The sequence below is a fragment of the Cheilinus undulatus genome, linkage group 7 (genome assembly GCF_018320785.1).
Source record: "Cheilinus undulatus linkage group 7, ASM1832078v1, whole genome shotgun sequence".
NCBI lineage: Eukaryota > Metazoa > Chordata > Actinopteri > Labriformes > Labridae > Cheilinus > Cheilinus undulatus.
In genome coordinates, this window is record NC_054871.1 from 36,922,165 (window position 1) to 36,948,537 (window position 26,373).

The 26,373-nt window shown below is 39.1% G+C and overlaps 2 protein-coding genes across 3 annotated transcripts; one reads left to right on the forward strand and one right to left on the reverse strand.

Moving 5' to 3' along the window:
* Positions 1–784: 784 nt before the first annotated feature.
* Positions 785–12,737, reverse strand: ctns (cystinosin, lysosomal cystine transporter). 2 transcript variants are annotated; one of them, XM_041792116.1, is made up of 11 exons: positions 12,662–12,737; positions 10,036–10,134; positions 9,635–9,713; positions 9,137–9,227; positions 8,389–8,492; positions 6,468–6,605; positions 6,246–6,345; positions 5,770–5,889; positions 3,554–3,724; positions 2,642–2,759; positions 785–1,594 (listed from the first exon to the last, which is right to left on the reverse strand). In XM_041792116.1, the coding sequence occupies exons 2-11, from the start codon at positions 10,109–10,111 to the stop codon at positions 1,449–1,451; spliced, it is 1,143 nt and encodes a 380-aa protein (XP_041648050.1). In that variant the 5' UTR covers positions 10,112–10,134; positions 12,662–12,737; the 3' UTR covers positions 785–1,448. The 2 variants fall into 2 exon arrangements, with proteins under 2 accessions (XP_041648050.1, XP_041648051.1); XM_041792117.1 differs by lacking the exon at positions 12,662–12,737 and adding an exon at positions 12,520–12,655.
* Positions 12,738–14,457: 1,720 nt separating this feature from the next.
* Positions 14,458–21,379, forward strand: LOC121512634 (retinol dehydrogenase 8-like). Its single transcript, XM_041791995.1, has 6 exons — positions 14,458–14,554; positions 17,319–17,480; positions 17,590–17,769; positions 17,846–17,939; positions 18,165–18,369; positions 21,143–21,379. Exons 1-6 carry the CDS (start codon positions 14,458–14,460, stop codon positions 21,377–21,379), a joined length of 975 nt encoding a protein of 324 aa, XP_041647929.1.
* The last annotated feature ends 4,994 nt before the right edge of the window (positions 21,380–26,373 follow it).

Sequence of the window (26,373 nt, forward strand, 5' to 3'; positions counted from 1 at the left end):
ATACATAATTATGAATAGGGCCCCACTTTGGCCAGGGGCAACCCTGCTAATTGTGTGTTTTAAAAGCAGGAAAAGGCCAAACTTTGGAACAGTTGATTTTGGTCAAATAGTTGGATTTTGTAACGAAAACTTTGGTTGATGTTAAAATAATAATAATTATGATGATGATTATGAATATAATACAATAAACTTGCATGAATAACTGCATCCTATGTGGTGTGGCATGGTGGCGATCATCCTGCGGTACTGCTGAGGTGTTATGTTAGCCCATTTTTCTGGACACATCTGTGTGTGGTGGCACTTGATCCACTGACTCCAGTTTCAACTCCTCGTGAAGCTCCCCTCAGTTCTTGACTGCTTTGTTTGACAATCCTCTGAAGGCCTCTTCCTACACTTTTCTCTTCCAGTCAACTTTGCTTGAATATTTTTTTCTTTAACAGCCTCTGAGAACAGCCTGCCCTTTCAGCAGTGACCTTCTGTAGCTTACCCTCCTTGTAAAGGATGTCTGATTTTCTTTAAGACAGCTGTCAAGTCAGCAGTCTTCCCTATGACTGCAGTTGCATGAACTGGACCAGATTAATGAAAAAGGTCTTTCACTTTGGTTGAGATGATTCTTCAATATGTGGAAATGTAACTTTCTTAAGTAAATCACAGGAAAAATGAAATTTCACAGGATATTCTTATATTTTTTAGATGCACTTGTAAATATGAACTAAGGCAGACTGCATTTATCTAAAAGCCCATATATGTTTAAAAGCGTAAATCTAAAAAACTGACAATAGCGTTGGTGGAAACAGTGCTTTATTTACATACATAACCATCTGTGAACATCCAGTCCAAACCTAGTGATATTTTGATCATAATTTCCAGAGATGTGAAAAGCTGTCCCTTCTAGAGAAGCTTTCATTTCTCGATTCACAGTTTTTGTAAATATCAAAATACAGTAAGGAGGTGTTAAAGTTGTGAAAAAATACCTTGTATCTCAGTTTTATCTGTTCATTTGCTGTAGGAGGTTGCCACTTTTTTAACAAGAGAAGACTCAGGCAGAGACAGCAAAATATAAAGAACATAGAGTTTGGACTTAAATGTTTTGTTACACAACACACAAACACCAATTTGTACAGAGCCAATATAAGTTAATATTTTTTGTTTGCCAATCTACTAATAAGTCCCTGAAATTGTATTGTTGAAAAAATGCTTAGATTGTAGCTATGATATTCCATTTAATAAAAAGTGTTTGAACTGGCATCATCATAAAGTGCAGATTTTGAGACATCTAAGAAAGAAGGCACACTTTTTTATAACTGTGCTGGAGAAAAAAGGCAGCGTATCATGATGGCCAACTGCTTCAATCAATTGTTGGTGGATCAGATGTGCTTATATAAATCAAATATGTGCTCCCTTGTGATCTTGCTTAGGCAGTCCATCAAAACAGCATGAGTTCAGCTTCAGGTTTCTTGGTCTCTTATAGCTTCATACTGTGGTGGCTGTCTGTAGAGGCAGTAGTGCTGAGTCATAAAGAGGATGTCAAACACCACAGAGAACAGACCAAGGCCAAACTTTGTAGGATCGCCAAATATCAGCCTCCACTCATCTGAGGGGAGAGAAACAGTATGCTTAAGTACAACAATATACCCTGTCAGCCGGATTACATCATGTCTTATGGAAAACACAAGTGCATCAACTCTAACAGGTTAAGGGTTTTTTTTATTCAGTTAAATTGAATTCATTTAAATACAAAAACTTTTTTAACCCCACTAGCGGCAGTTGATTTAGAGCAGCTTGAATACTGCTGTAAAAACAGAGAGGCAGGTCCGAGGGGTATACAAACCCCCACCAAATCTCATAGTCCTAGGTTGAATGTACTGAAGGGGATGAATTTTTTTAAATATTGTACAGGGAAAAACAGCCATTTATCCACCCCCAAAAATAAAACCTATAGGTTCTTATAATTTCTCAAGTGGCCTTGTGTCTACCAATATTAGTGACAGTACAAGTGTTTTAAGCCCCTGAAAAAATGCTTCCTGTTTCATGGCAAACAAAAAATCCCTATGGCTACTGTGTTGGACATAACTGTGCTGGTTGGTGAACATCCTGGACTGGCAGCCAGTTAGTGGCAGAATAAAGACACAAATGACCAAGTACACTCACATTATGGTTGGTGAACATCTTAAGATGTATCTTAACAAATTTGAGTTGAAACTGATGAACAGCACCGGAGTTGTAGGTAACAATAGAGAAGTAGTAACTTCCTGTTAGTAGGTGATACTGACTTATTCAAAAATTTTAAATGGAGATGTTCAAAGGCTGGTAGACATGAAATTTAGTTAGGATATAATGAGTTAGAACAGTTCAAAATTTTATGGTGAGACAAGACATAAATATCAAAGTTCACAGAGCCGCCACACCCAATCCCTCACAGGTTTTGATGTACATCAACTCTTATGTTTTTGAGGGCCTTTAGAGCGATTTGTTCAACAAGCTAGCAGTATCAACATAACATCTAAAGCTACAAAGTGGTGCAATATCTTTAGCTAAAAACTGCATTGTTATTGTGTCTCACACAAAAAAGACAGACTCTGAAAACTACAAATGGTAACAGAGGTACAAAACATTAAACAGAATGAGTTGCAAAACCTACCATTGTTATAAGACTGTAAGATCATCTGAAGAATACTGAAGACTCCACCTGTGAAGTCCAGCAGTACATTGCCAATACTCCAACCCTCAGTGCTTTGTCTTCTGTAGTTCATGACTGCCTTGGGAAAAAACATCAACAATATGATACACAGTAGATAAAAGAAATAAACTGTTTTTCCACACCAAAATAATTGGGAAGTCTGCACACCTGCTTTGTTGAAGTTCTGGTGCATGCTATGTGCCTAAAACATGCTGAGGTGTTGAGAGAATAAACATTTTTAAAGACTCTGCTGTTCCATAATAGTGTTTTGTTGTGCAACTATTTCTGTAAAAAATTTGCAAAATCATGATTTCTTGAGGAGGAGTTCTGTGTGTGCACATACTGTAAGGTAGTGTTGTGTAGTTTCTTCACGTCTCTATGAATCATCAATTACAGTTTCTGTTATGCTAAAGAATAGACAGCTGATGTTGGTTTGAGCATTTGAATGCCAAAACTCTTCCTTGCCAAAGGGCTCATAATTTGTCTTACTATAAAGGCATTTCCTGTGCATAGCCCTCTGCAGGGCACCCTGCCATCCAAGACTCTTATCTTCTTCTAGTGAAGCCATTATCTGATAGATTAAGATGTACGCTTTGGGTTAATGTCAAACTGAGAGGTGAAAATCCTATTTATCATCAGCTTACTAGCAGATTCCTGAAGGTTTTGTGCTAAAATTGATTGCTATTCAAAACCGTTCATAATTCCCTCAACCTTAACTAAAAGATTTCCAGCTAAAGAAAAGAGCCACAAAGCATTGAAGCTGCCCACACCATGCTTTGCTGTGAGTAAACAGAGCATTTAAAAAATGATCATATTTACCACAAGCCAGTTATATAGCAATACAGGGTTTTAGTTTGTGTATTTAGGGCTTACCTGCGGTACATATTTGGTCAGAGTGACTCCTAGTTTAATGTAGGAGAAGTAGTAGAGGTATTCCAGCCAGGTGATCTCTTTGGCTACAGCAAGAAACAAGCTAACCAAGGCAAAAATCCAGGCTATTAGCAACAAAACCAAGGCTGTCCAAGACAACTTTTGATTGCCCCTCTGAAAGAGAAAGAACACAGTACAACATATAAATACAGTATGAGGGACAAAACTGTACTGTGCACCAACCTGCATTTCTACAAATTTACAGAAAATCATCAGGTGAAATAACAAACATGAAGCTATTATAAAGATAAGTAGACTTAAAAATGAAGATACATTTTAATGCACTACATTGCCTATAGTAGAAACTTGTGCACACTACTCTATGATAGAAAAACGACTCAAAAATGTCAAAGAAACATAGTCTGACACTTTGAATAATGTTGCTGCCATTATATCAGCCCCATGTGTAGTTCAACATATTCATCATATCAAAAAAAAGTGGAAAATACAAACTGGTGTCCAGACATCACAATAGTTTCTGGAGACAGAGAGAAATAATAGTCACAGGAACTGCACTGGCTGCATGCCAGTTACAAGTTACTCACTCATTGCTAATTTTCCCGAGTATATTCTTCTGCACTCACAAAAAGATGACCCCAGAATACATAGAAATTTACAAGGATGGCAAAAGAAAAAAATGGGTAAAGAGAGAATGAAACATTTGGCTATTTGCATTTGCACTTGCAGCTTACCCCTTAAAATTTTGTGAAGTTGTTAGTTTTGTACAACTTTTGTATAGTTTTAAACATATGAGTATGTGACGGTGCTACATGTCTACACAAAGAGCATAACAGAAGCAGCACAGAGCAAAGGACATTTGGTTCTCTGGTCTACTCAAAATGAATTCAGACATTTGAGTTCAGGCTAAGTTTTCCCCTCGTCTTGACCATGTCTGCATGCCCGCACGCCTACATTGGTTGAGGCCAGGTAATTAGCAGGTTGTCAGTAAGCAGCTGGAAAGGTTTACCTAATGCTGAGTGAATCAGGGTAAATGCAGAATATCTGACATTTGATTCTATACTTTTAAGACATTTTTTAAGACTACTTGAAACATCAATTTCTAACCAATTACATTATTGACATAGAGTTATGTTTTGTGCTGATAGTATGACAAAAACATGAAAAAAATTAAATGAAAATGCTGCTAGTATTTTAACTGTAGTGTGCAAATTAAGCTTTCTTGGAGTATTTTTAAATTGGACTATGACAAAAAAGAACTTGATACCATAAGGTAGCTGAAAGGTCTCATTTTTTTACTCATGTGGCCTAAAAGTAGTTCTACCACAGTTTGGAAGTACCTATTTATATGTTTTGTACTGTGGTTAAGTAAAAGTTAAACAGCCTACAAAAGTTTTAAGAAAAAAACGTAAGAAGAAGAAAAGTATAACTAGTCGTTTTAGGATCCATACAATCTTTAATTCTGATAAAGAGCACTGACGTGTCAATGATCACCTAACTGTCGCAGCTGATCAGCCATAGCTAACACTAACTGAATATAAAAAAAAATTCTGAATATAAAGAATAAACAGGAAAAACTACGTTACAACCATTAAAGATAATTAGGCTATAAAATAAAATAAAGAACTACTAAATTTAAGACCTTATAGTCTTTTATTCATTGTCATTTTAAACAATAAACCTGAGCACACTCCAGTTTTAGTCCATAACAAGTCCCTGCATTTTAGTCATTACCTTTACTCAAAACATTCTCCTTGAACTTAATTATTTGTAAAAATAATCTAACCATAATACTCATATAAAACACTAATTCTATTATTAATTTAACAGACAGTGATGAAAAATCTTACAAACTTTGAATGAAGGTCTTTTAATCTTAGTAGAGGACTTAAAAAATAATTATTTATAGATGTTTGCACCCTCATTGATACTCCTACCCCTACAATTGGAGTCTGTATTGAGAATATTAATAACTTTCTGCTACTTAACTCAGACCAGGCAGGAGTTATTTAGTTTGGCGCTACACCACAGAGATACCTTTTCTGATGATATAACTGCCCATCCACAGCTGCCCAGCTGTGTGTTATAACAGGAAGATAGCAGTCATGGGAACTGAATATATTGTATGTATTTTTTTTCCATCAAAACTTCTGAATATTTTTGATATCCTTTTTTATGAAAGCTAGAGTATAGAAGGATACCTCATATACAGCAGCCTGGATAGCGTAGATCAAACAGAGCAGCACAGCATGGAGACTGAAGAAGACGTCGTTGGCATCAACAGGGTTAATTCCATTTGGATTCTCTTTCAGAAACTCTTCCTAAAAAAAAAGCACACAGCAACTAAATGGATAAAAGAAACTATATGCATCAAAAAAGGAAAAGTGCCCAAGAAAGAAACCTTTTGACCAAATGTATCGATCAAAACATTAAGTTTGTCCGATAGGGAATACAGGAATGTGATTTGTTAATATAACAAACTGTTCAGGTCAAACAGCATTGCTGTGGTCAGTAAGCCATGGGGTTTAAGGTTCTGTTAATGGCTGCTAAAGCACAACTGTTCTATGATCAATTCACCTCTTGATTTCTTCCAGATTGCACAACAAATCTTTATACATGGCTAGTAGACTATACTTCTAAAACCCCAGCTGAGTGCTCCCTTAGAAGATTAGGTCACCTTTGTATAAGGAATCCAGAACAGCCCTATGTTGAAGACACTGTAAGCTGTAAAGCCAGTTAGGTTGAGAGCCAGGAAATCAAAGTTGAGTCCCACAACACTGAAAAAGAAAAACATGTTGTGTAATTGGTTAGTTCATTGGGATTATTTTTCTCATTTTTTCACCTGTAAATGTATGGTTTTTAAAATTTTTTTCAAAGAGGTCAGAAACATACAACCTACCTTTTCCTCCTCCAGTTTTCCCAGGCCTGTGGATAGAAAGACACTGACCAGGCGATAAAGTAAATCCAGCCGATGACCTGACTGATTCCAGAGAGGATGTTGCTACGGACAACCATAAAACGGATCCTGATGGATGAACTGGAGAGTAGAGAGTGTCATGATTATAAATGAAAACCAAAAACGCAACACCAATATACCAACATTATTTGCAGTATCATCATTATTATACCGTGAAAACTGTTTTTGAAATGCATCTCCTCTTGCAATCACAGCACGGGGGGTACAAATATGCAGGAAGTTGACTTTCGCTAAAATCCAGGTTAAATGGAAGAGACCCTGGCATAACTTTCATAGAGAAGCACTATAACGTTGTGCATGCTGTTGCTAAGATTCTCATGAAAGCTGATCTGATGTTTATCCACCAGATTGGCCTCCATAATTGGCTTGTGAGTGCAAAGGCTGCAGAGTTGTAAACGGATCCATCTCATCCATTTGATGGCTATGCTTGTGACTCAGCTTGTTATGTAAATACATAAAAGATATAATTAGATTATTTCAATATAATTTTTATTTGTATTCATAAAGGGGTTAGAAAAAGGTTTATTAACAGACATGAAGCGATGGTGTTAGAGTAACACACAAGCCTGCTGCACAGTGAACGAGAGATAGAGAGCTGCAGACTGGGATCGCTTTGAGTAGCATGCATGTAAATAAATGCGTTGAAATCAATGATTATAGTGTCTAAAATACATTTAATAACTACTGAGGTTGTGGACCTCGCAGACATCATCGCCTCACTGCGTAAAAAGACTCTAGTATTAAAAAGTTTCACTTGTGATCCTTTATCTTGACAGATTAAACTGTGTGGAGAGGTGAAGATTCTTGTTGGTAACTAAGTTTCTGCTTCATTTTCAGCCATGAATCCAAGCTCTGCTGAAGCAGAAGGGAAGGGTGTGAGAGAACATAGATCGATCGATCAATCAATCAATCAATCTGGACTACACTAGACCAACACTGATCACCATGAGCTCAGTACTGGAAGTATTTAACCTTGTTACAGTAGAAAGGAAAACCTTCCCTTTAACAGGCAGGAACCATGAACAGAGCCAGACTCAGGTCTATTCAAGTAAAATGCAGATCTCCTGATTTCTCAGCTTTAGCCGAGCTTGATATGTATTTCTTCATGATCTAAGGTTGTCCTATCGCACAACCCTATCCTTAAAGAGCCAGACAAACCTCCATGTCGTTGATAGTGACTGCAGCAAAGTATAGGATAAAATAATCTCACCTTAATCCAGTTAAGACAGTGGTTCCCAAAGTGGGCTGTATAAATTACAAAAAAAACCCTGCTCTGTTGGCAAATATTGTGACTGACTGTGTTTTTGTCATATGTTTAAATATTATTGAATGCTGATGTTTATGGTTAGGGCTGCCTGTGAATAATTTCATCTGCCAAAGGGGGGGGCCCCACAGGAAAAGACTGGGAACCACTGGCAGCCAAGACATTAGGTATCAGTGCATCCAATGCATTCAAGTTTCCCCACAGACTGCTACCCTTACCCAGGTCTGGACAGTGATCCTCCAGGATACCTCACTCTGACTCTGCATATGCATGCCCAGATACTTCTGGGAGTGCATAAAAGGTTGTTGAATACAATTAATGCAAGTAGGATATTAAACTATTTATTTACAGGTAGCATGCCTGATCACAGTTAATGAACCTTTGGTTTTAAACAAGCCTCTGGTTATTTGACAAGCTGAGTTGCAGGCAACACTAGGAGCTGGCATGAGCTGAAAAGGACCAGCTCACAGAGCTGCATCTTTCTAAAAAGGTTTTGCCTTGTTGCCAGGACGTCCTGGTCTGGCCTTGAGACAGGTAAATAGTAAGAACAGGTCATAGTGCTTTTGAGCTTAAACGCACCTGTTGAAGTCTGTGTCATTGCTCTGTAGGTGTGCAGTCACCTGACCAACATCATGGGAAGTCACATTGAAGGTGACTGAGGCTGCCTCTGCTGGTAGCAACACCTGAACAAAAACAGCAGCAGTAAGCAAAGAGGTTATATAAAAGAGTAGCAGAATAAGTTATGAGCATGAAGAATAAACAGCTACACCGACTCATATTTCATTTGGGTAACTTTTTTTGATCAATTTCAGAATGTTACTACGTTATCTTGCGTAGTCATGTTTTAGGACACTTTTAAATCCCTAATGTGAATAATGTTGGACTGATTAGCCTGATAATGGCACTTTGGGTTAACCAAAACATTAGCATTCATCCACTTCTTTGAGCCATCTATGGTCTAGATCTTTTGGGAAGTGTCTCGTATTTGATCCCTGGATTGTAAAAGGAATTGACAGCAAAAGGTCCCTGCTCTGGGACTATGTAAAGCAAATATCAATGCTGGGTTAGGTTTCAAGTAGCAAGGACTACAACTGCAGCAAAGAACAGTATTAAAGCATGCTGTGTCTCCACTGGTAAGAGCAAGAAAGATTATTGAGTTAATACAGGTAGTGAAAAGCCTGCAATAAATAACACAACCACAAAACAACCAAGACAAGAGAAATATAAACCAAAACAACTTGCATTATGACTGACTCTTGATCTGATTAACAGACTGAAAGTGTGAAAGCATGTTTTATATGCCATTTTTTATTGTTTTATGTGTTACCTGCTCAGGAAGTGTAATTATGGACGTGTAGTTCGGTTTGGAGCTGTATGCTACATCAAACTCAATCACAGCCGACTGGTTGACAGGGGAACTGGGAAAAGACACAAAGATCAAAGAGAAGTTTAGTGGTTGAGGAGACAGAGAATTAGAAAACCTAGTACCTCTTAGTTCTCCTCAGCTATTGATTACCATAGGGTGATCAATAGCTGGCCACCTCCAAAACCTCCCCAAAAGGCTGAAGGCATTTAGTAGATTCAGCAATCCATCAGGGGTGGTGATTGTCTACAAAATGCTCCAACAGGTGATTTTTGGATATTTAAGGTTGCTGCAATGGCACTCTGAGCCTTACTGAGCCAAAAATTCTCATTTGCAACGAAGGAGAACAAAGTCAAAAGGGAGAATACTCAAAAAATTTGACCTCTTAATGTGTACAACCAATAAAGACTTCAAATTTGAGGAGTCAGCACTCAGAAATGTTCTGTAAATTTTTGAGCTTACCTTGAAGTTATGGTGATATTTGCGTTTGAATTCTTCACAAGTGTAACAACATTTGGAGCAGAGAAAAACAGTTTCGACTCTGGTGGACAAACAGAGAAACAAGGAACAGAAACATCAGCATCATCAATCAGTGGTTTAAACTCATGGCAGAGCTATCATGACTTAACAAAAACACATTTCCATCCATCATATTCATCAAGAAATCACTTTAACTAAGCAGGTCTAACATTTTCAAAATGTATACATCCTTGACATGCTTTCTATTTATTGGTTAAGTATTTTAAACACAGCAAAGCTTACATTTTAAAAACCACATCCCTTTTAGGACCATGTCAGCTGAAAATGTCTTTTTTCAAGAAAAGCTGAATCATCAGAGTAAAAAGCAGTAAAAGTCAATTCACCAGAGATATTGGTCAGCATCCAGAGCAGTAGAAGTTGAGTTGGCAGCCATCTTTTTCTCAAAAACAGACCTGACATCTCTGCAAAATGAATACTTCAACCTGAAGGACACAAGGCGAAAAAACAATGCCAATTATATCAATAATCTAACATAATCCAATCTTAGACAGCTGTTTTTGCAGCTGCTTAAAATGCCCAAACTTTTAGCACCTCATTTTCTCAGCACAGAGCTATGCTATGAAATGTAATTATTTTAATATGAAGACGAGGAGCTGGGAGGCAAGATCTAGACCAGTGGTTTTCAAAGTGTGAGGCAGACCTCCCCTGGGGGGTGCCACAGAGCTTCAGGGGAGGCGCGGAACCATAAACATGAAAAAAGGTGATCTGCTTTGCGAAACTCTGCTGTGCATGGAGCAAAATGGGTAAACTTATAGTTACTATAGGGACTATGCTATAGAGCAGTGTTACTCAACCAAAGAGCCAAATTATCGAAAATACCTTTGCAAAAGCCACAATCTATGAGGTGAAAAGTGGCAAAAACAGCTTGAAGTAGCATAAAAATAGGTTAAAGATGGCAAAAATGGTCAGAAAGCAGCAAAAAAAATGGATGAAAGTGGGGAGAAAAAGTGGAAAAATGGTCAGAAAGTAGCAAAAATTGTGAGAAGTGACAAAAAATTAGCGGAAAGTGACTTAAATGTGCAAAAAGCAGTTAAGAGTGACAAAAATGGGCAAAAAGAGGAAACAAGTGGTATGTAATGGCAAAGGGCTGTTTAAATGGACAAAAAGTGGCAAAAAATTGTTTAAAAAAATGGTAAAACTTGGGAAAAAATGACAAAACGACATTGTAAAAATGAGCAAAAAAATCGGAGAAAAAAAAGGGATATTTGATGATGAACAGCAGCCTTAATGGGTAAAAAGGTGATTGAGGGCAAAAATGGGATAAAAGTGGTAAAAATGGGGAAAAAGAAGCAGAAGAAGTTGTAAAATGGCCCAAAAAATATGAAAAGGGGTATTTAACTGCATTATAACTGAATAAGAGGGAAAGGCAGATGTTTAAGGACATTTTCAAACCAAAATGTCCAAAATATATATTAATATTAAAATGTTAAAGATTAGACATAAATGTTTGAAATGTTGTTGTTTAATTTTTTTTTTAATTTGAATCCTTTTGTGGGTGGGGATCCACCAAATGAATAAGTTCTTCTTAGGGGAGGCTCACTCTCACACACTTTGAAAACCCGTGGTCTAGACCATAAACACCTATGCCCTGCCAGTGAGCAGATACATGGATGCATGGAGGATTTCACCCTCATTCCAGCACCCTGAGACTAGGACAGTGGTAGACTGAGGACTAGAGGGCATGAGAGCCACCATACAGGATGAAACAGCAAATATCCAAGAGTTCATCAGGCAGTTGGCCCCCAGTGACAGCCTGCTAAGTAAATGCCTCAGGTAGGAGAAACCCAAGTGGGAGGAAGAGGAGCCAGAGGAGCTGTCCAGGAAGGGCACGTCCCTGCACAGCATGTACCACCACCAGCATGTACCACCAGCAGATTGAAGACTTGGCTGATATGAAAAAGACTTACTGCCGAACTGAAGGGCAGCACAGAGGCACTAATCATGGCTGTACAAGAACAGGCCCTAAGCACTAGATCGATAGAGGCCAGGGTCTTCCACATCTGACCGGACCCCAGGTGAAGACTGCAAAGAAGCCCCTGTAGGATGCTGGCAGTCAAGGCATGCAAGGAATGAAATAACCAAGTGGCTGGTATGGTACACAGAAACATCTCTGCTGAGTATGGGCTGGAGGTTCCAGGATCAAGATGGAAAACACCCCCAAAGGATGGTAACCGAGCCAAGGTCCAGTGGGACTTCAGGATCCAAACTGACAAACAGGTGGTGGCTAATCAACCAGACATCGAGGTGGTCAATAAACAGCAGAAGAAGGCAGTGGTGACAGATGTAGCAACCCCAAGTGACAGCAACATCAGAAAGACAGACGTTGAGAAGCTGAAAGAACATCTATAGAAGAAAAGGGGAGCGAAGGCAACTGTGGTACCAGTGGTGACTGGAGCTCTTGGGGCTGTAACCCCCCAAAATGGTAGTGGCTCCAACAGACTCCAGGAAAAAACATCTCTGTCCAGAAGAGCTCGACACTAGGAACTCGGGCTCCCAGGGCTCCGGTGGAGGACCCAAGCTTGAAGGAGACACAAGGACGCTCGGGAAGGGCATGAGAAGATTTTACATGTCATCATTGCATACAGGAGAATATTATCACAGAAAATCTGGTTTTGTGCCAGCTTCTAAAACCATCAGAATCGACCCACTGTCGGGATTAAACGCTTCTTGGATAGTATGACAGTGTAGGGCCACTTTAAGTGTACTAAAGGAAATGGAAAAATCCCTTCTTTTGTCGAGTATTTACAACATCATCAGCTGTATGAAGCGTATTGAGCTAAAGACTGAAAACTGAAACCTAAACCTACCACATTAAATTTCAACCTTTTGGTCGATGAAGAGACGTTAAAACTAAACCACAGACTTAGTCACCTACATTAAAGATGTATGCAACATACGTAAATGTGAATAATCTGATTAAGAAAAAGTAATTAGGTCTACTTAGCCTACACAAGCTCCGTTGTTTCGACCGCTTCCTCATTCCCACGTCACGAGACAAGCTTCTTCTTTTTCTCTTCAGTTTCCGGCAGACTTTACGCGGCTATGTCGTACTGCTGCCCCCTACAGGTCAGAAATTATTGGTACCCTGCCGTTAAAGAAAGCCCACAATGGTCACAGAACTAACCCTTATCCTCTTCCGTAGTGTGCCTGAAACTGAAAAAAGTAATAATAAATAAAAAATGAATAAAAATTAATTCGTGAAAATCAGACATTGTTTTTGAATTGTGGTAATCATTTTACAAAACACACTAATGAAACTGGCCTGGACAAAAATGACGGTACCCTTAATATTTTGTTGCACAACCTTTTTGAGGCAATCACTGCGATCAAGCAATTTCTGTATCTCTCTGTGAGACTTTTGCACCTGTCCATAGTCACTTTGGCCAACTCCTCGTGAGCAAACTGCTCCAGCTGTCTCAGATTTGAAGGGTGCCTTCTCCAGACTGCATGTTTGAGCTCCTTCCAGTGATGTTCAATAGGATTTAGATCAGGGCTCATAGAAGGCCACTTCAGAATAGTCCAATGTTTTGTTCCTAACTATTCTTGGCTGTTACAGCTGTGTGTTTTGGGTCATTATCCTGTTGGAGGACCCACGACACTGGGTAGCACATTTTACTCCAGAATGCCTTCATTGTACCCTGAATAGATTCAAGAAACCCTGAGCCAGAAGCAGCAAAGCAGCGCCAGAACATAAGCCTCCTCTGTATTTCACAGTAGGCAATTGTGTGCTTAAACTAATACCACACAAATAATTAATATTTTACGTCTTTATCAAACACAGCCGTTAACCACTCACAATGCTGCAGGAAAAAAGTAAGTGAACCCTGGTTTTAATAACTGGTTGAACCTCCTTTGGCAGCAATCAACCAAGCATTTCTGATAGCTGCTGATCAGACCTGCACAATGTTCAGGAGGAATTTTGGGCCATTCTTCCATACAGATGCTTCAGCTCACCCATATTCTTAGGCTGTCTGGTGTGAATGGCTCCCTTGAGGTCATTCCACGGCATCTCTGTTGGATTCAGGTTTGGGCTCTGAGTGAGCCACTCCAAAAGGTGGATTTTCTTTTTTTTTTTTTTTTGAAGCCATGCTGTAGTAATTACTTTGATGTTTACTGTCATTTTCTGTATCACCCAGCATCTTCTAGCTCTAGTTCTTTTTCTCACAAATTGGGTGTGGTAATATGGAGATTAGATCCTGGCAGTTTGACATTCCTCATTCCTGTTCAAAATAGGAAAATGTGGAGAGCTCACTGAAAATGAAAGAGTCCGCATTAAAGCACTTCATGATGCTGGATGGTCTCTGAGACAAATATGACAGGTGGTCTAATAAATTTATTTAGCACTGTATGTATTCAGTTCACAGTTTTGCGGGGCTGCAGAGACGGTTACGGTTTTATGCATCAGAATTTCAATAAGACTATTTTTAAATCATCTTGAATGTATTTCTTATTCAAATAACAACACATGCTTATTCTTTCTCCTCTTGTATCATGCCCATGTTATTAAATGCAATTATGAAGTTGTTATTGTTATCATATGTGTGACTGTGACTCAGCTCCATGCAAAAGCCAAGCTTGATGATAATCTTCTGCCTACAGTGTGCACAAGGCTTCTGCTGAGTTGCAGACCTGTGGATTAAGGAGTGGCCTTTAAAACATCCTCCACATCGTCTGCTGCCTCCCCTCCTTTAGTTTGTTTCTTTTCTCTGCTGCTGGAGCTGCAAGACAAACACTAACACAGCACGATGAACCAGAAGGTGGTACTCATCACGGGCTGCTCCTCTGGGATTGGCCTCGCATTGGCTGCCCGCCTAGCGAAGGATGAGAAGAAAAGGTTCATGGGTAAATTTACATCCTTTCACAAAGTCAGTGTCTTACATTTTCCATAATTTTCTTTTTGAATCAGTTTGTGGTACTTCAATGTAAATATGTCGATGAGTGAAAAGAGAAATGAGGGAAAACTCCTTGTTTATGCATTGTATGAAACAAACTCAGAGCAATGAAAAAAAAAATATTTATCACAGTCACACTTGTGAGGAGCTCTGAAAATTGCTTGTTCTGGGACTATCAGAGAGTACAATGTTAAGCATTAAGCTTCAGATCATTTTGCAACCTCACTGTGATTTAGTCAAGAATCCTTTTCCTAAACACCAACAAAATAGCCACATTCAAGGGTCAATGATCTGGTTTGCATGCAATTTGTAATTTTTCTAAGCCTAAAACTGTAATGATAACATCTTAAGAAGATCATCTCTCTCCATGGACAGCACTACTTTGGATAATTCCCACCTCAGACTTTCAGCAGTTTTTATAAGGACAGCTGTCTAGGAAAGAAAAGTTAATATGACAACAGATTATTATTATGGTGGCCCAGAGGGACAACTGCAAAACATTTGATGAAACACAAAAGCAGTTTGTGCAACACATGTGCAAGCAAAGTCTGGGGCAGTTCATACTATGTGTGTTTAAGATACACTAACTTCCTGTTTTATGGCGAGAAATTAAACTTTGACAAACTGCCACATCTATGCCCGGTAACACCTGCAAATGAAATAACTGCACAGGAACAGAAAAGACCAAATGGGATGAAAAATGAAAACTGTGATTATTGTTTGTTGTAGCCTTTTTATAACTACCCATGGGCTCAAGTCAGCTTAAACTTGAGTCTGGTGGCTGGATTGAAGGCCCTTAATACCAGGAACCCCAGTTCCAGATGTATGTTGCTTTTGATGAAAGTGTTTGCTCAATGACATTGCAACATTGTAAGTCACATCAAAAAACTAAGTCATTGCAAATTTTTTGTTCGCCATGAAACAGGAAGGTTTTTCTTTCCAGACTCATAGAGCCGTGAATCTTGGCACAGAATTTTGGAATGAGAAAAGGAAAAATGGATTTCAATTTTTGAAAAATTCTGCATAATTAAAGGCGTTCCTCTTGAATTAAACCAGAACAGGGGGTTCACCTGATCTGAATACTAGTATTTTTTTTCAGTTCATAGTGAGCTAAAAAAAAAATTCTGCATGTGACCAAGACTCACATGCAGAAAAGGTTGTGCTGGCCCTCACTGTAAAAGCAAGTTACTGTCTCAAAGTTATAGGCTACAGACTTCCTGAGACTAAAACAAATTTTGAGCAGACAGAAATTTTAAGCTGTTGTAAAACAATAAAACTGGATGGGTGTTAGTGTTTCTGTACCTTATTTCTGATCTCAGAGCATTGTTTTGACCCATTTTAATCCACTCTGCCAAGATTCACAGCTCTATGAAAGTTTTAAGACTCTGAAAAACTACTTTCTGTTTAATGTGAAACAAAAAGAAGAAATTGCCATGACTATGTTTTTTGATGTGACTTAAGCATAAGCTGACTTAAAACTACTGGCAGTTGTAAAAAGTTTACAACAAACAACAATGTTCACAAACATTTAGTTTTCATGTTCATATTTGTGGGAAATTATTACAATTTTTTAAAAGCCAGAGATTTTTTACCTTCCTACAGACATAATAAACCCTGCAAATGTCATAGCTATCACAATTGTGGGAATTTAATTTGCAGTATGCAACTGTTGCTACACTGGTGGGAAAGTTATTAGGTCTGTGTTACTATTACATTTGTATTACATTTGTGGGCAGTTACTAAGTTTGCAGGTGCAACATGCCCTGCATGTTTTCTTCACATGGCAAAGACGTTACCAGTTCAGCTGGCTCAGATTAACTCTCTAGGCAAAGTTGAACCACGAATAACACCAGGAATGTGGCAGAGAATCCTCAGGGTTTTAGACAGCATATTTTGACAAGCTACCATGGGCACACACGTTGAGTTTTACACACAAGCAGGCAGTTCTCCTTGAGTTATGCATCATCCAATCGTAAATCACGTGCCTGGCTGTGCACCAAAGTAAAAATCGATCTGATGCACACCTTAAGACTAGTCCATCCAAGTATGACCCCTGGAAATAGCCCAAAACACTCCAATTTAAGGTAATTTGTTCAAAATTGCAGATGTCTTGTTGGATTTTAAGTCATGGTCTTACTGGATTATTGTAGAGCCCCTAAGACACATCTTCCCATGAATTTTTGTTAAATCTAGGTAAAACTGACTTTCAACAGTGTTTGTCTAAGCATAAAAAAAAAAAAAAAAAAAGAACAAAAATAGTCTTATAGAGTGGATTTGTCTAATTTCTGGTCAAGATATATACACCACTTAGCATAAACTACGTTCACCTGAAAGGTCAAAATATAAAATCCTATTTCAATTTATCACAAACAGTTGGGTTTTACACCTAAGAGGTCTATGGTAGACTGCATCCTGGCGCTTTGGGTCCTCATGTTTTCAGGAATTTTATTGAGGGTTGCTTGCAGCCTGTGTTGACTTCCAGAAGAATTCTTATTTTTGGCTTGAAATTTCATATCCATATCTAGACATATTGGGTTAATGAGGTTCAGTTATCTGTACTGAATTATTTCTGACAAAAAAGGGACAATGCACTCACTGAGGTTTGAGTTTTGGGCAGTGTGGATTAGTGATTATAGGCCCATTACAACTGCCTGGTATTGCTAAGCATTCTATTTCTCAGAGCTTCTTAATATAAGTTGTTAAAATCTTTGCAGTTTATGCCACCATGAGGAACCTCACTAAGGCTGAGGCGTTGGTGGAGGAAGCAGGTCGGACTCTGGGAAAGACTTTGGAGATCAAGCAGCTTGATGTCTGTGACGAGGACTCTATAAAAACCTGTGTGGACAGTCTGCCAGAGCGCAGGGTGGACATTCTCAGTAAGCCCACACCATCTACTTCAACGTACTGTGAAAAAATGTTTAAAATTCAGCATTTGTCCTCTAGCAATGATCAATCTGCACTTGTCTGCTTCACTCTCTGCCACAGTAAGTAACGCTGGGATGGGTCTGATTGGCCCTATCGAGTGTCAGTCTATTGAAGAGATGAAGACAGTCATGGACACCAACTTCTTTGGGTTTGTGCGACTGCTGAAGGAAATCCTACCTGACATGAAGAAAAGGAAAAAAGGTCATATTGTGGTGATGAGCAGCGTTCTGGGAATCCAAGGTGAGGATGGCTGCATCTTTTAGAACCTTTATGTGAAAATAACTTTCACTGATTCATTAATTCACTCATTTTGTAGGTATTTTATTCAACGACGTATATGCAGCATCCAAGTTTGCAGTGGAGGGATTCTGTGAAAGCTTAGCAGTGCAAGCCTTGAGGTTTAATGTCAAGTAAGATACAAATATTTTCATACTCCATTGGAATCCCGCAGGTATGGGTCAGTGCAGGAGATCCAGATGGGTTAACAAAGTAGGGATCAGTAAAGAAGCAGTGGTGCACCTCAGAGCTAAAATGAAAACACCTGCAAATTTGCTCTAATCATTTTGAAAGTGTGTAAAGAGTAAAATTACCTGCTTGGTTATGTCTGAGTCATGCATTTCTCTTTCTGTCTTCAGTATCAGCCTGATCGAGCCAGGTCCAGTGATAACAGACTTTGAGCGTAAAGTCTACGAAAAGGGCCTGAAGACTGATCTCAGCAGAGCTGACAAAGTGACTGCTGATATGTTCACAAACATCTACCTGAAGAACTACAAACAAATCTTTGAATTTTTTTCCTCTGAATTTTGCAGTCTGGCGCAGACTGCAGAGGTCATAGCAGAGGTAGTGGATTTGTCATCAGCAGATATCCTCCACTTGATCTTATGTTTTGCTTTGTGTGGAAGCCTGATGTAGACATGTATTCATGCATTCAAATCACTCCATCTCACCTTTAAAACAAACAATCTGAGATCTGTCTGCAGCCAGACTGTCTTGGCATTATGTCCTAATGAGGGAGAAAAGCTGTTCAAAGTTTATATAAGGTGATGTATCACTGAGAAGCTTTTGCAAGTGGTACATAACAGGGTTAACATCAATTCAAATTTTTCTTTTTTTTTTGTCTGGGGTAGAATGGGTAATAAGTGTTTTTTGGGCAGCAGATATCCAGAGGGGCAATTGGGAGTTAAAGCCCAAAGGAACAGAACCATTTTATCTGGCCCTGAGTACACTGATCACGCTGGGAATCAGGTATATGAAAAAAGTATTAAAAGTGTGTCTGATACACCAGATCTTTGTTAATTTCTTAAGATCTAAAGACCAAAATAATCTCATCATCACAGAAAAATTGCATTTTTTTCTTAGATAACACAATAAATAAGTCAAGATCTTTAGAAAACAACCAAAACTGACTTTTTTTTATCACTGGAAAGCTGAATTAGCTTTTAAAAAATGCATGGTGGACCTCTTGGGTATACTGGTTCGAAACTGGAGCATGATAAAATCATAAATATGTATACGTTTTTTATAAAACTCCCAAATTGCTGATTTTCCTCTTTAGTTTGCTCCCCTCACATCCCCATCCACTAGTACGGCTGGCGTGCTGACATACAGTCGGCGTATTGCATCACTTTCTCTTTGTGCAGTCACAGCTGCTTTATAGCTGTTGTGTGCTTATGTGTATGTACAGTGCCGTGAAAAAGTATTTGCCCCCTCTCTGATTCCTGAGTTATTTTTGCATGTTTATCACACTTCAATGTTTCAGATCATCAAACCAATTTTAATACGTCACAAAGACAACCCAAGTAAATAGAAAATGCAGTTTTTAAATGATGATTTTATTTATTAAGGGAAAAAAATCCAAACCTATCTGGCCCTATGTGAAAAAGTAATTTCCCCCTGAACCTAATGACTTGTGCCACCCTTGGCAGCAATAACTGAAATCAAGTGTTTGTGCTAACTGGTGATGAGTCTTTCTCATCGATGTGGAGGATTTTTGGCCAACTCTTCTTAACAGAATTGTTTTTAGCCATTCAGAGGTGGACTTGCTGATATCTTTTGGGTCGTTGTCCTGCTGTATAACCCAAGAGCACTTGAGCTTGAGGGCACGAACTGATGGCCACTGATTGGTCCAGTCACTTTCTAACCGGGCCCAAACGGTTCAGACAGGAGCTTTGCAAGATGGATTCGCCAGTGAGAAACATGCAAATGGACATATCAATCTGCTTTGCAAAGTTAACGGGCTGCACACCTTCCAAAAAGTTCAACTTTTTTCCCGTCAGTCCACTCCACAGAATATTTCTCCAAAAGTCATGAAGATCATCAGGATGTTTCTTGGCAAATGTGAGATGAGCCTTTGTGTTCTTTTTTGTCAGCAGTGGTTTTGTCTTGGAACTCTCCCATGGGTGCCATTTTTGCCCAGTGTCTTTCTTATGGTTGAGTCACGAACTCTGACCTTAACTGAGGCCAGTGAGGCCTGCAGTGCTTTGGATGTCATTCTGGGTTCTCTTGTGACCTCCTGGATAAGTCGTAATTGCTCTCTTGGAGTATTTTTGGTTGGCTAATCTCTCCAGGTTCACCACTGTCCCCAGTTTTCTCCATTTATGGATAATGGCTCTGACCGTGGTTCACTGGAGTCCCAAAGCCTTTAAAATAGCTTTGTAATCTTTTCCAGACTGATAGATTTTAATCACACTGTTTCTCATTTGTTCTTGAATTTCTTTGGATTGTGGCTTGATGTGAGATCTTGTAGCCTACTTCACTTTGTCTGAAAGCTTCTGTTTAAGTGATTTCTGGATCCAACAAATCTGGCGATATTCAATTACTTTTTTCACACAGGGCCAGAGAGGTTTGGATTTTTTTTCCCTTGATAAATTAAATCATCATATAGAAACTTTATTTTGTATTTACTTGGTTTGTCTTTGTGAAATAAAAAAATGGTTTGATGATCTGAAACACTGAAATGTGATAAATATGCAAAAAAAACTCAGGAATCAGAGAGGGGGCAAATACTTTTTCACAGCACTGTATAGTTAACTACAAGCATCCTTGCAGTTTAACTACTTTTCTCTAAGCTTCCTTTTCTGCTTTTACCACAACTCAGCCTAGCTAAGCCTCGGCTTCTCTGCCTCTCCTCAGGGTGTGTCCCCGTCCTCCTTTACCGATAATGGTACGTGTATTAAATGTAGTTTGTTTGTAGTTCTGGAGGACAGGGTAACTCTTTTGGAAATGCGGCTCCACACCACTGAATCCAAACCTTTATTCTTAGCTCTAGCTAGCCAGCCCCCTGTAGCTGGGGCTAGCTAGATAGGGAAATGCGAGGTAGCTGGTTGCAGGTTACAACCACGACATGAGATGTTTCCTATATTTAAGCACCCCCCTCTATTTGTACAAATGTGCTTGTAAGATGAGTGGGATGACACTACAGAAGTCAGCAAGCATACTGAAGTGGTTAGCTCTGGTTAGCTTTCCTCTCAATGTACATGAGTTGCACATTAAATACTAACATACATAGACCTGTAAAGTATCAAAATTACAGTTTAAGTATGTAAGCTTTTGATGGTATTATTTCTAGTTGTAACAATTAAAATGTTTTTTGTTTTGTGTGATTTTCCACCAGCACACTCACAAGATCATCACCATGGAGAATCCCCCTTTCCGCCATCAGACCAACACGCTCTACACCCCTATGACCACGCTCAAATACACTGATTCTAATGGTGACCTCCCAATTGACACGTTTTACAAAGTGGTGTTTGAGCACGACAGGGTCTTCAGCGCCAGCCTGAACTTCATTAAACTTTTGCGCTGGAGAAGTCGGAAGAGCTTCTCTTTGGACAAGGACAAGAACAACTGAACAACCACATGATGTTTTTCGAATGGAATAGCCGTCTGTGGAGATTTCTTTTCTCCTTTATTGTAGCCATCAGAGCTGTCTCAAGACGGCACGCCAAGGAGAAATAAAAGCATGAAAGCCACAGATAATGGTGTGGATTGTTATGTTTGTCTTTGAGCACCTGCTGCAGGTTTAAAACCACACCTGAATACATTCAGCAACTACTGCAGCATAACTATCTTGCTAATCCTTCAGGCCCCATATAACACAAATGTGAGCAGTAAGCAGAACTAGGAAGGGCAGTGTCGAAGTAAAGCTTTCAAATAATTCAGATAGTGCTGCTACTTTACTAAGGGATGTGCACATTTAAGACACTGTAAACCAGGAGTGTCCAAACTATGGTCCCAGGGCCAAATACGGCCAGCGGCCCATTTTTGATCAGCCCTCAGCTAATTCTAGAGATAAAATACAATATGGCCCACATTAAAACATGAAGCTTGTGCTAAACTGTACTGTACTTCTTATTTTCAGCACAAGGCAGTGCTATGTTACATCTGTAAACAAACATTTTGACAAGAAGTTATCTTGACTGATAACCTCCTGACGGGTTATCACAGCAAATAGCAGCACCAATAACTTTTCAGGGGCAGAGCCAGTGGTAGCGAGGGCTAAACAGGGACCCCTGAAATCTAACTGGTTCCCCAAAATCCTAAACGATGACTCTCCATTTGCCTACCGAGCCATTAATGCATACTCAATCGCTAAGCATGTATTAACTTACGTTGGATTAGTATTACTAACTTTAAAACCCTCATGGCGAGGAATATGAAAGTGGCCCCACCATCCTAATATATTTCTGTATGTGGTCCTCTGTGAAAAAAAGTTTGGACACCCCTGCTGTAAACATTAAAGCCCCGATATGTTCAATGTTTCAAGCTTGTGAATCAGTTTTGGCAGGCACAGACGTTGCATTAAGGCTGAAGCAGGCTTAGTGAGGGAGTCAGCCTTTTGCTCTGTGCAAATGGACCTTACAGTGTTGCAGGGAACTGAAAAAATGGCTATAAAAGAAAAACAGACAGGCCTGCCTTACCGAAAACAAGAAACAAGACATTATCGTGCCATGGTAATGAAATGAAACAACTTTTTTTTTCAGAATCTGGCATCAACATCTCATCTGGCTGCCAAATGAATATGAAAGCAAAATATTGTCAATGCATCAGCAGGATTATTTTTCCACTTTCTGCTCCACAGAATTGTAGCATGCAAAAAAGTGTAGGGGAGAGTGGGGGGATTTTTGCCAGGGGGGAAGTAGTGCCACCCCTTGTTTATAGAAAACCATGGAAGAAATTGGTCATGTGACCACATATTTTTGAAGAGCCATCCATTTTACTCATCCTGCATAAAAGGGAGACACATGGCATGAGGGATAAGCACAATTTAGCTCAAAAAACTGTTTTTTGCCTTTCAAAGTAAAATTTCTATAATCAAGGTTTTTTGATTGTTGTGTCTGAACAATTATAGACAAGTTTGAAAACATTTCACACATGTTTTAGTGCTTTAGTAGGCTACACATTGAGTCTATACAGTTAGCATGATGTTAGCTTTAAACTGCTGGATCATGCTAGTTTTTCCAAAATAGTGGGGCTGGGGTGATTTGTGCCAAAGGGCTTGGGTTAAGTTGTGCCAGTGGCACACCCACAAACCCAGACCCAAAGACACATCCACACTCTGACACCCACACAACTAGACCCAAATACCCACAAATCCAGACCCACACATGCAGACCAACACACCCAGAGACAGAAATCCCAGACCAACAGACCTAGACCCTAACCCACACACCCTCTCACCCAGACCCACACACACCGACACACCCACCCTAACAAATCCACACAACCACACACCGAGACCTACACACCTAGAACCCAGCAAAGAAGGGCCAAGAACAGCTGGAGAAGTGAGGAGATGGGCATGCCTCATCAGTGTTTGATTAACCTGCCATTTGTTTAATTTAGCTAACACTGATTTCAGTTTTGAGTTTGCACTGTTATTAAAGAGCAGTTTTATTCAGTTTTTAAGTGGCCTAAGTCACAATGAGATGTTCAGAAATTGGCCTAAATCACTTTATTGAATGATTCACAAATATCATATATTGTGTATTTAATGTTTTTGTGTTTTCCCAAAAACTAGAAAATATGACTTATTCCATTAGTTAATAGGGTGATGATATCTAAATAAAACTTAAATGAGTAATTTTGTATTGAATTTGTATTGCTTTTATATAGCATTACAGTTTATGAGATTAAAATGTTATGTTTTACTTCAATAATCTTCAATAACCACTGGCACAATTTACCCCAACATATTCTCCCCAAAGGCACAACTTACCCCGCACCGGGGGCAAGTTGTGCCAAGAGACCACTTTTTTTCTGAAAGCTATATTTCTTAACAGTTTATTTCACATTCAAAGTCATTGTTCCCAGGGATGACTTAAGTTGGAGGCATTACTGTCATGGCCTCACTTTAAAGTCACTGAGTAAAAACTGGCATAACTCACCCTACTCTCCCCTACAGAAGCATGAAAATACCCAAATGGTGCCATCTGCTGGAATATTCATATATATATATATATGTATATATTTTATTTTATTTTTTGCAAGATTCATGCCATCCTGATCTTAAAATGTGAAGAACAATTTTAAAAAATTAAAACTAGAAATATCACATTGACATAAGTATTCAGACCTGTTGCAGCAACACTTATAATTTAGCTCATGCTCAACCAATTTGTCTTGTTCATTGCTAAGATGTTTCTACACCTTGATTGGAGTCTACTTGGATTTTTTTACAAACTCCAACATGCAGACCTCTTGCAACTTCATGTACTGATAATGCATAGAAAAATAACAGCTATGCACATTAACTCTGATAATCTAATTTAAATTTGTACAACAGGTGTGGAAGAAGACATGCAGATGATCACATGTGAAATAAAGCCTACCTTTAGATGTTTACACAGAGAGCTTACACACCTTCATAGAGAATCTTTACAGTTCTCTGAGCCAGTTAGTCCTCTGTACAGCTCGTCAGAAGTCTGTTACGTTTTTTCTGTTCCATTAAACTGCTGAGATGGTTGTTTTTATATCAGTATGAAACATGAAAAACTGTGCTCTGAGCTGCACCCATTTAGGGTTTGTTTCATAAAGTGTGTCATTTTGAGAGCTCAAGACTTGTTACTGGACTTGATGATGGTTTTGAAGAGAGTTTAGCTCCTGATCTGGTGATGTTGCTTCTCGTTGAATTTAAGAGGAGAGTGATGTTCTATCAGTCTGTAAACATGACATGGGTTTACAGAGGCACCTGCCCGGTGGCTCGCTGGCACCTGCTGCCGCATCTGCAGCCGGGTTTGAGCCATCAGGATTCCCACTGGCATTCACTGGAAATAAACCTCAAAAACTTTGGTCTTTGCTTCAGAAGTCCTTCCTCCTTTAGTAATGTCCTTTTTGTGCTCTCATCTGGATAATTTTGGTTGTTTGGACATGCTGCTATACCAGCTAACTTTATTAAACAAACTACCAGTAAGTTTGGGCTGCCATTTGCTTTATGAGAGTTAAGTTGGGAGGTGGGGATTGGATGAGACTGTGAGTGCTGATTGACTGACGTGTCTGTCAGCTACTCACTGTGCTTACAGGAGGCAGACTGTACCAACCAGGCAGAGCTGTAATTGGTCACCATGTATAATTTCACATGCCTGTTATGCCCATACCACTGTGATGCAGTGAACAGATGCGGGCCCGCCAGCGGTTCGTATATCTCATATCCTAAAGAATGTCTGGCAAGGGCAGAACTCATTGGACACATTGCATTCGTCTATACTTGTGAATTAGATGCATATCAGATCGCATTTGAAGACCAATTAATGCAGAGAACTAGATAATTTCAAGGTTTTCTTTCCACCACTGTATATCTGGGAGGCTCTGAAGTGATTTTGGAGCAGTAAAATAATCGTGTTGACACGATACACATGAAAATTATTCAGACAAATAATCATTTGCAACGATGCTCCACCCAGGATACACCAACATGATCGTTGTGGTAAGCAAATCTGACCATAAATCGGCCTTTAAACCATGCAATGTGTGGCCAGCATTAAAAGTCATCATCCTTATGACGGACTATCAAAGGAATACAGAGCAGCAGTGGCAGCTGTTGTAGCTGGAAATACTACATTAAAAGATGAGTTAGGAGTCAGAATGAGTTGAATGCAGCCTTGGCGTTACGTTTATCAGTAAACTACTACAAATAACTCTTAAAATAAGGTAACACTCACCAACAAAAGTTCAAAAATACCTCTGATGCTCAAACAACTTATCTTGGTGACTGGTTAAATATTTTTCCTGAATAAGCCAGTAATGTGTCAATCTGAAATTTAAGATCACTTCCAGGGTAGAACAGAATATCTCAGTCATCACATACAACATCATCCATCAGATACAGTGTCTCTATAAATACATGCATACACATGTAGGAGTAAGAGAAATATAGCAGCACATATCTACAATTAAATCTGTTCATAAGCCATGCAATGCTTCACAGTTAAAGTTATCTCTGTGAATTAGGGCAGCATGCAGATCTGTGGGTTTTCTCAGTACTACGTTAACTATTCATGCCTCAGAATTTGGCCAGCATTCAGTCATCATTTAACACACACACACACTCATCACTTCAATCATTCTATGGTATACCCAGTTGTACGGTCGTTTGGTCGAGTCAGGGATCAACAGTCAGGTCTTTAGGCTTTAGACAAGTTCAGATATGTTAATAATATTTTATGTCTCCGTAGTCAGCCCTCTAGGGTCTGGGTTTCACATCTATAAGGAGTTCATGCCAACTTTCTTTCTCCTTTCAGCCTTTTATTCAGCTTCAGTGGAAATCCAGATGACAAAGTTATCTTTTCTAGTGTAGTTCTCTCCTGAAAATCCACGTATCAATAGATGAATCTGTGAAGTCATTCG